Below are 10,218 nucleotides of genomic sequence, written 5' to 3' on the forward strand. Positions count from 1 at the left end.
TCAAAGTATTGTGGAGAATGGGCATAACATGGCCTAAAACATGCTGATGTGCCAATTGTGTTTCATAGCTTCATTAATTTGGAAGATAATACCACAAGTAATTCAGGCTTGACACATGTAATATAAATATAGCGGTTCATTTTGTTATTTTGTTTTTCAGATTTCTCGTGCTGATGTAGAGGTGCAACCCTATGCTTTTACAACCAAGTCATTATATGTGGGACATACGGATTACAAATATTTACGGTGGCAGGTTTGTTAATACTTTTTTTTCATGAATTTATTACTTATTGGCTTTTATTTTTTACTTACTTAGGACTTAGTTCCTCCCGCGCTGTTCGGTGCATTGGGCGGCAAGCTGTCTCCACAAAGATCTGGCAATGTCTGAAGCCTCCTCCCACTTGGTGTCCACTGTTCTGGGGTCCTCTATGAAGGTGTGTCGCCAAGTTATATGAGGACATCCCTGTTTGCGCTTTCCTCGTATTGGCCTACATGTCATTGCAACTCTTGGTATGCGTAGTTAATTTTGTAGGAGAACATGTCCCGCAAACCTCATGCGACGCTCTGTCACAACCTCACTAAGTGTCTGACTCCCTGTTCGGCATAGGATTTCCTTGTTTTAGACCTGATCTGTGTATTTCATTTTTAAGCTTGTACAAAAAAAAACTAAACTATTTCTTTTTATTTTATCATAAACATTAATTGATTTGAAAGAAATCATACCTTTTTATAAGTTTAAAAATATCCCTATTTGGCATACACAAATCTTTTTTTTTTTAATTCTGCTGAAAATACTATGTTTGTTAAATATCTTTACATTTCTTGACAGGTGCTTGATACTCCTGGTATTCTTGATCACCCAATTGAAGAGAGAAATGCTATTGAGATGCAAGCTGTTGCTGCACTTATACACATCCGTGCAGTAGTCTTGTATATAGCAGATGTGTCAGAACAATGTGGGCACTCTTTGGAAGAACAGGTGAAGCTTTCCTTCATAAAATTTGTGGTTCTTAATTTTCATACCTTTCTTTACCAAATTTTGTTTTCGTTATAAATAAGACTTTCCTTAAGTTCTGTGGTCACTTTCTGTTACACTTTCCTTGGTTAAATTTTTATGTCACAAACTGCCACAAGTTACCAATATCCTGGTAGCTGTGCTGCCACATCTTAGGGTAGGTCCAAATAGCTCTGGTCAATTCGAGAGTTGGTGTCTAAGCTGGATGTTGTTGAGTGACCTTAACTTTAAATACTTAAAGTAATGCTTCAAAAAGAGTGTCCAGACATTAGGTCAGTATGGTATATTGAACTTAACTTGCAAAGTTGAAATAGAGTAAAATTAATTTATTTGTATGCTGACTTATTAACTCATTAGCTACTAATGCGAAACCCTCCTCCCCCCCAGTACTAATGCGCCCGCCACAGCACACACACAGCGTGACTTGCATAGCTCTCGTTTTCCTGCGCGATGCATGGTGTTATTTTGAGCTGGCTGGGTTTTTAAAAAGTAGAAATATAGATCGTTTCGTTAAAAAAACTGATGTTTTTACGTCTTTTGCTTCAGTTTCTATGGGCCTTCAAAGTTCGGTAATTTTTTTTTCCATTTTCCTTAACTGCGCAGGCCATTTTCTCAATGACCTTTCAATTTTTAGACCCATTATCGCAAATAATACACTAATAATACAGCTAATAATGTAGATCAAGACATTGATTATTAGAATTTAGAGCTACATTTAGACTTAGATCTAGTCCGATTCAGAGAGAGAGTGAAGAAAGCATTAGATCTATCATCTAGTCTAGATCTAGACTATTCTGGATCTAGTGTCAATGAATCTTCAACTTCTTTGACTGAGATTTTGAACAGTTTTTATTTACCACATGAAAACTTTTGATGAAATAGATCTAGTTGGGGGTGTTCACAATGTTGGTTTGGACAATGGTTTGATTACTTTTACTTTGTTATGCTAGAAGTAATGAAACCTGTGACACATGCAGAACCACATCAGTATGATGCCATGTTCAGGCAACTAAGAGGGCCTCACGCGCACCTAATGAAAGTCAGTAAATACTCAAGACATTGACAGATTTTATATATAAGCATAATGTTTATTGTATAGGCCTACTAAATTCCTAAACATTACTGGTCTTTGGGTAAATGTTAAAGGTTACCAAAAATTACAGATCTGATGGGGGGGGGGGTCACCAGTCTTCAAAAAATCAGGCACTGGAACAAATTTTCGTCTTTATCTGTTGTTTTTATTGTTTTGATCTTGTAAAACCTATTCAAATTATACATCATTTTAAAGGTTATCCATTTCTCTATATTTAGAAGTATTTTTTGTTATTGATAGATGTTGTTTTATGTTTTTTAAAATATATTTTGTAAAGTCAGTCTATTTCTGTTTTGGAGTTACCTCCCTTTGCTTAGTATTTAGAGAGATGCTGCTTAGGTATGGGCTTAGTAGCTAATGAGTTAAAGCACTTGACTTCCAAACCAGAGACTCTCAAGTTTGAATCCTGGTTAAGAATTTGATTTTGAAATTTGGGATTCTTAGGGCTATCCCTAAGTGCTCCCAACTCTAAATCTGGAAACCATTGTGCGAAAAATATTGGTCTAGTCACCTGAACCCTCCAACATAATAATACATAGAAGAAAAGTAGTAGTTGGGGAAAAGTGGTTGGTCGCTCGCTGTGCTGACCATGACACCATCAATAACCTTCTGAAATAGAAACATAAGTTTGATATCGTCTGCCCCATAGATTCTAAGGTCTGAAAGAGAATTTACTTCTTTTCTTAACTTTTAATTATAATTACTGCATGTTTCTAATATACCTGAAATAATGATATTTTAAATAAGCTTAAACATGAGATAATGGCAGACAACCGACTTCTACTATTACGCTGGAAATTCTCTCTTTTCTTTTACTGGATTCTGCTTATAAGGGTTTTTTTATACTGTCGTCGTAGGAGAAACAAATGGAAATTATGTAAATCAGCATTTTTTATACTGCAGTCCTTGTAGACAAAACTGTGTCTTTCATTCCTTCCTACCATCTAGTAAACTATTCCCAAAATCTAAATGATCACACCTTAAATGGTTTGGATAGTGCAAAACTAGAGGAGTGTGGACTGAAGCAACAAAATATATTTTCATGTGATAGTGGTAAAACTTGTATCATTAGATATGGTAATGGTAAAACTTAGGATTTATTCTGAGAAAAAAAAATTGTAGCGTTATGAATGTAATATGAATTATTTTCTTTATGATTATTATTGCACTTTCCATCATCAAGTCACTGCATTGCTTTGAGCTGACTTTTTGTATTTACAGCTTGCTTTGTATAAAAATATCAAGCCTTCCTTCAGCAACAGACCTATAGTGATAGTCTTGAATAAAATTGATGTGGTCAGGCCTGATGAACTCTCAGAGGAAAAGAAAGTATGTGACCGTTGTAGTTAGTTTACAAAGATAATAAAGTTAAGTTACTTGCCAAGTCTAAATAAACTTATGTCTAGAAGAAACAATTTGTTCATTTGAGCTCTTATTAAAATGTGTATACTACAAATGTATGGGTCGTATAATTAAACATTTTCAAAAAAAAAAAAAAAAAACTAGTTCATTGTTAAATAACATGTAACAGACATGCCTACAGTCCTGCATTATGCGGAACCGTCCCTCAAAAGCATCAACAAAGCTCACATGTTCAGCCGTTCAGCATTCACGATATTTTGTTCCGCCAAGTCTGAATTCCGACACAAAAAAAAAATGCTGATTTTTCATTATTTATTAATAGTGCGAAATGAAAATACTGAATACAAAGTAAAATATATATAGGTCTGTGTTTATTGTTTACATTTCATTTCTTCTCGGACCAGGTGTGTCCTAAATTTACGAAGATATGGTTAAGCTAGATCTAGACATAGAGATTAGAATCTAGAAAGTGCTAATAAGCCAAATGTTCCATTCAAATCCCTTTCTTTTCCAGACAATAGCTCTACTAGTCTAGACTAGATCTATTCTAACACTAACTTGACTAACTCAACTGGTTTCTAAAGTTTCTTAGGACACTTAGGTTTCTATGACTAATCATAAATGTTATCTAAGAAAAGGATTTTTTTTAAAAATATGTTATTAATTTTAAAGATCTAGATGTAATTAATTAACTACAGCAAGGCTAAGGCCTTAATAAGGCTATATATCTACTCTACTTATTACATAGTTTTAATTAGTATCTAGATTTAGGACTAGCACAACTGTTACTAGATAACTAGATGATACTAAATCTAGATCTAGAAATAGACTTAGAAGGTGATAGATCTCTAGATTTCTATGTATCATTATGTAATAAATTTATTCTCAATAAGTCTCTAGATCTAGACATAAATATTTAGATCTATAATATAATTATTATAATCTGTGTTTTTAGACTTAGAGGACTTATTAGATGTAGGTTTAGACTAGTAGACTGTTAAATTATTTTAGATCTAGAACTAGAGACAACATCTAGAGTGACTAGAGTAGAGCCCTAGAAAAGGATAGATAATCAAGTAGATTTAAAATCTAGAATAATCTAGATCTAGTCATTAGATTTAGATCTAGTAGTAGTAACAAATAAAAATGGCTGCCTGGTCGTGCGGTTTGCGCGCTGGACTGTCGTTCGGATTTATCGATGGTCGAGGGTTCAAATCCTGCCCGCTCCCATCCCCCGTCGTCCTGCGGGAGGTTTGGACTAGGAAGTAAACTATCTTCAACTCTGAAGGAACATCCGAAACATGTAAAACATTTTACATTTTTTTTACAAAAATATATCTAGACTAGTAACATTTGAGTCTAGTCATTAGAATACATTTTTTTTTTAGAATTCATCATATAGGAACTATTGATTTCAAACAAAGGACATAATAATGAATTAAAGGTTTTCTTACTTTTAATTATACTATTTACATCTAATTTATAAGAAGCAAACTAGTATTGTTATTAAAGTAATAATTAATATCATTGAAGTTTTATTTATATTGCATACAGTATGGCTGACTAACATAAACGCGTTTATGTTCCACATTGGGGCCCAAAATTCCACATTTTCAACCTGAGTGTTCCACATTCTGGGTCTTAGGGGTAGGCATGTCTGATGTAACTTGGAATGTTAGTAGTTATAATCTTAATTTTTTTATTTTTTTTAGAAAATCCTGGATGAGTTCAGAGCTGAAGGTGAGCCAGTACTTGAAATGAGTACAATGACTGAGGAAGGTGTCATGGATGTGAAGACAACTGTGAGTCAGTTTTACAAATAAACTTTGCACAATCAGACATTTTGTTGTTGTTGTTTTTTTTTTGTCTTTTCAATGTTTTGTTTTGTTTCCACAGGCATGTGAGAAATTACTAGCATTTCGTGTTGAACAGAAGATGAAGTCAAATAAAATTGGCAGTATAACCAATAGATTACATGTTGCTGTTCCCAAGAAAAGGGATGACAAGGTATTTTGTTATTTAGTTTTCTTTTAAATTTATGTTATGAAATTAAAAACATGTTAAAATACACTGCTACACAATGACTTGACTGCTGTGAAAATCATGGATTACTTTTGATCTTGTCTGAGCATGCTGACATTGGCTGCAGTGTCAAATGAACTCCAAGCACTTTTTGTAAAAATCATAACAAAAGGTGATAAATGTACCAACATATACAATTATTTGTATTCACAGGAAAGACCTGTGTGCATCCCTGAGGCGGTGTTGAAGAAGAAGAAAGCTATGGATGTAGATGGAGCTAATCGTAAACTTGTGAGTGCAATGAATAGTTTCTAGTTTTTAAAACTTTGGACTGAAAGAGTCAATATATACATCTATTTGTGTTTATTTGTTCAACAGGAAAGAGACATAGAAATGGAAATGGGAGATGACTACACACTAGATTTGCGCAGTGAGTATCTAATTCTTATAATTAAGCTTTGAAGGTTTTTTTTGTTTCTTTGTGAATTTTGAATGTTACTATATTCCTCCCCTGAAGTGACTAAACTATAATTTTACAAATTATAACAATAAACAGTTAATATTACCATTTAAATATAAAAAACTATCCCACTAAAGACAATGTTTTGACCTTTACATAAAAGTCACATATTATTATTTAGATTGTACCCACTTGCTTCACCTCTGCTATTATTTCAACCACCTAAATAACAGCATACTAACACATGTAATGCAGTGCAGAACAGCAGAAAAAAAAGGCAAGCTATTTTTCCATGACACAAACTTCTGTAGGTTTCAATCTTGAACCTGTCTTGCAGTGTTCTTCACATTGTGTACCCTTTCCAGTCCCATTTGCTTTGATTTCTTGTTCTATTGGTGTTTGCTTAGCCTTTTCCTAAAGGCTGTAGTTTGAGATTCAGCCATCTGACAACTATTATATGATGCAAGTATTTCTTATAGAATGCCAGATGCTTGTCTGTATTGTTAGTTGTTTGGTGTATTTAAACATACATTTAAATTTAAATTGATTATGTTTCAGAAACTTGGCTCCTGCAAAATGAGGATGAGAAATATGATGTTATACCTGAAATATGGCAAGGTAGAAATGTGGCAGACTTTATAGATCCTGACATTATGAAGGTGCGGCCTTGTATCATTACAAAATATTTGTTTTGTTTTTTTTAGACCATCATCAATATGCTGCAAAATTCAAGTTGAATTATTTTTATTGATGCTCATCATTTTCTTGTTGATGCTATAAGTTTTAAAATTGAACCTTTTTTTTTTTTAATGCAGAAACTAGAGGAGCTTGAAAAAGAGGAGGAGGCTAGAGAAGAGGCTCACTACTACAGTGAGAGTGAAAGTGATGAGGACGAAGAAATGAAAGAGATCAGGAAAACTGCTAAAAAGTAAAAAATTTTTAACATTTTCTAACCAAATCTTAATTTAAATCATCTTTATTATTATTATTGCGATAACTTGGAGGCTATTACAAGGACAGACCTACCTACAGTCCCGCATTATGCGGAGCCGTCCCGCAAAATCATCAAAAAGCTCACGTTCCGCCATTCTGCATTCACGATTTTTTGTTCCGCCAAGTCTGAACTCTGACACAAAAAAAGTCGCTGTTTCTTCATTATTTATTAATAGTGCGAAATGAAAATACTGAATGCAAAATAAAATATATATAGATCTGTGTTTATTGTTTACATTTTCATTTCATCTCCTCCCGGACCCGGTGTGTCATACATTTACGAAGATATGGTTGAGCTGGATCTAGACATAGATCTAGAACCTAGTAGTCTAGGTTTAGATACAAGATCTATTCTTAGAATCTAGTAAGTGGTAATAAGCCAAATGTTCCATTCAAATCCTTTTCTTTTCCTGACAGTGGCTCTAGATTCTAGATATAGATTAATTAGATAGATCTACTACACTACTGGTCACTACAGACTAGATTCGAGATCAATTCTAACACTTTTAACTCAACTGGTTTCTAGTCTAAGTAATCTAAGAAAAGGATTTTTTTTTTAAATTATGTTATTAAAGATCTAGATCAAATGTAAATTAATTAACTTTTAGACACAGTAAGGCTAAGGCCTAAATAAGGCTATAGACTATAGATATACTAAATACTTATTAGATCTAAATAGTCAACATAGTCTAAATTAGTTTCTAGATCTAGATTTATCTAGACATAGGACTAGCACTAGATAATTAGATGATACTAAATCTAGATATATCTAGAAATAGACTTAGAATGTGCTAGATCTCTAGATTTCTATGTATCATTATCTAATAAATTTAGTTCTCAATAAGTCCATAGATCTAGACATAAATATCTAGATATATAATTATCAAAATCTGTGTTCTTAAACTTAGAGGACTTATTAGATGTAGATCTAGACTAGATCTAGTAGACTCTTAAATTATTTTAGATCTAGAACTAGAGACAACATCTAGAGTGACTAGAGTAGAGCCCTAGAAAAGGATAGATAATCAAGTAGATCTAGAATAATCTAGGTCTAGCAGTAAGAAATAAAAATAGATAGTAACATTTGAGTCTAGGTCATTAGAATACATTTTGGTTAGAATTCATCATATAGGAGTTAGAACTATTGATTTCAAACAAAGGACATAATTATGAATTAAAGATTTTCTTACTTTTAATTATATTATTTACATCTAATGTATAAGAAGCAAACTAGTATTATTATTAAAGTAATATAATAAGTTTTATTTATATTGCAAACAGTATGGCTGACAAACATAAACGCGCATATGTTCCACATTGGAGCCCAAAATTCCACATTTTCAACCTGAGTGTTCCACATTCTGGGTCTTAGGGGTAGGCATGTCTGCAAGGAAAGCGTAAACAGGGACGTCCTCATATAACTTAGCACTACACTTTCATTGAGAAGTGGACACCAGGTGGGAAGATGCTACAGACAGTGCCAGTAACTGATCTTTGTGGAGACAGCTTTGCCCCCCATTGGCGTGGGAGGATCTAACAAACCAACTATGTGAAAATCTGAAGTGCTGAGATCTGATTTAGCAGAACCGAAATAAGAAACATTTTAACCATGTCACTTATTAATATTAAAGACAAAATTCTTTCTTTCCTTTTGAGTCTAACGTGCTATTTAAATCTGTGTTGACAGGATCAGAGAGAAGCGTACCATCATCACCATTGAGTCTGGAGAGAAGAGAAGGGTAGAGAAGTCCAGAATGCCCCGTTCCAAGAAAAGAACAAGAAGTGTTGCCCAGCTGGAGAATGAGCTGGAGGAACTTGGGGTGGAGATTCCCCGTAATTCTGAGGTAAAAAGATGGCAATCTGATGCTGTTTTAAATGATTTTGTTGAATAGCATTTGTGGATGTAGACTGACATATTGCTATTCTTATTTCATTCTTTTTTTTTTTTAACATTGTTTAAAATAGAGCCATTATGGAAGAGCTAAGAGCAAGAGTAGATCTGCTAGTCGTCCACCCCTGAAGAAGAAGAGAGATGAATCTGTGGGATCTGTAACACGCAGTAAATCACGAACACCTAGAGATAAATCTGGCTTGAGAGATAACACAGTAAGCATTGCTCCAAATAGTTGTTAAATCTTTGAGTTGATATTTTCACAAAAACCTCTATTTTTGTTGATTTTGTTTTGTTTTGTTGTTTTTTTTTCCTTTAATCTTACAATTTTTTTTTGTCTTTCTTCTTTCTCTTTATAAGCTTAAACATATTTCTGGCAATGTTCTTCCCTATCTGACCTCATTATCTATTTACTCAAACTCTGGTTTTCTTGTCAGATTTCAGTATTTATAATTCTTACATTTCTAACAAACTTCTGTTTCAAACATGGTTTGATTTCCACTATGGAACTGTGTGTAACCCTCTTTCTTTTGATGTCACTTCACAGATGATTAGAAAGGTCAAGAAGATAGCCAAGAAAGCCCAGAAACCCTTCAACCATCAAGCTAAGAAGGGAGAAGGTGATCGTGTTATTCTCAACATGAAGCCTAAACATCTTTTCTCTGGCAAGAGGAAGGCTGGGAAGACTGATAGAAGATAATTGTATATACATGTGTTTTCTTTGTATTGTCTGTCTGCGTTGGTGAACATAGTATTGTTTTGTTCTCTCTGTATTGATTGCATTGGTGAAATAAATCTGTATTTAACTTAGCCTTTTTGCCTTGTTCAACAATATTAGTGGTCAAAAATCTCTTATATATGGGTTAGTCAAGGTAGTTATTGGGAAATGCCTGGAATTCTGTTGTAGCCAAAATAATCCTGGAAAACCTATGAAGAAAATTTTCCTGAGAAAAAATGAAAACCTGTAATTTTCCTCTTTTTTTTTTTTTTTTTTTTTAAATTGCCCAAAATAAATTTTTAAAAAAAGTTTTAAAAAAAATGCTATAACTGAGCATAACTTGGTAAGATTCTCTATGTCCTCAATACTCTATTACATAATAGTCCCGCCAGAAGAGCTGATAATGAAATGGTTGCCAAACAAAATGTTTGTTCTATACCGGTACATTATTGTCCCCACAGATGGTTGGAGAATGTCAATACTTACCATCATGCAATAGTTCTACCATTTATAAAATAATTTATCACGTCTGTAGACAGCAAAATTTCAGGGAAAAAGTCATATGACTGTTAAAAGACAGGTGTGGCAAAGGTGGCTTTTTTGGTTAGTGTTGCAAAGACTACAGTGAACTTTTCTAGGCAGTATCAAGAGGATAAACCAATGC

General features: G+C 33.5%; 1 protein-coding gene across 1 annotated transcript in view; it reads left to right on the top strand.

The window, feature by feature from the left end:
* LOC106065679 (GTP-binding protein 4-like) overlaps positions 1 to 9,646 on the top strand; it is a 16,079-nt gene extending 6,433 nt beyond the window's left edge. The window contains exons 6-17 of the mRNA XM_013224567.2: positions 161 to 253; positions 830 to 979; positions 3,330 to 3,437; positions 5,183 to 5,272; positions 5,367 to 5,477; positions 5,706 to 5,783; positions 5,871 to 5,922; positions 6,511 to 6,611; positions 6,768 to 6,880; positions 8,633 to 8,789; positions 8,911 to 9,051; positions 9,384 to 9,646. Coding sequence (XP_013080021.2) covers positions 161 to 253; positions 830 to 979; positions 3,330 to 3,437; positions 5,183 to 5,272; positions 5,367 to 5,477; positions 5,706 to 5,783; positions 5,871 to 5,922; positions 6,511 to 6,611; positions 6,768 to 6,880; positions 8,633 to 8,789; positions 8,911 to 9,051; positions 9,384 to 9,536 — 1,347 coding nt within the window. The 3' untranslated portion in view covers positions 9,537 to 9,646. The remainder of the gene's footprint in view (positions 1 to 160; positions 254 to 829; positions 980 to 3,329; positions 3,438 to 5,182; positions 5,273 to 5,366; positions 5,478 to 5,705; positions 5,784 to 5,870; positions 5,923 to 6,510; positions 6,612 to 6,767; positions 6,881 to 8,632; positions 8,790 to 8,910; positions 9,052 to 9,383) is intronic.
* The last annotated feature ends 572 nt before the right edge of the window (positions 9,647 to 10,218 follow it).

The sequence above is a fragment of the Biomphalaria glabrata genome, chromosome 11, assembly GCF_947242115.1.
Source record: "Biomphalaria glabrata chromosome 11, xgBioGlab47.1, whole genome shotgun sequence".
NCBI classification, from domain to species: Eukaryota; Metazoa; Mollusca; class Gastropoda; family Planorbidae; genus Biomphalaria; species Biomphalaria glabrata.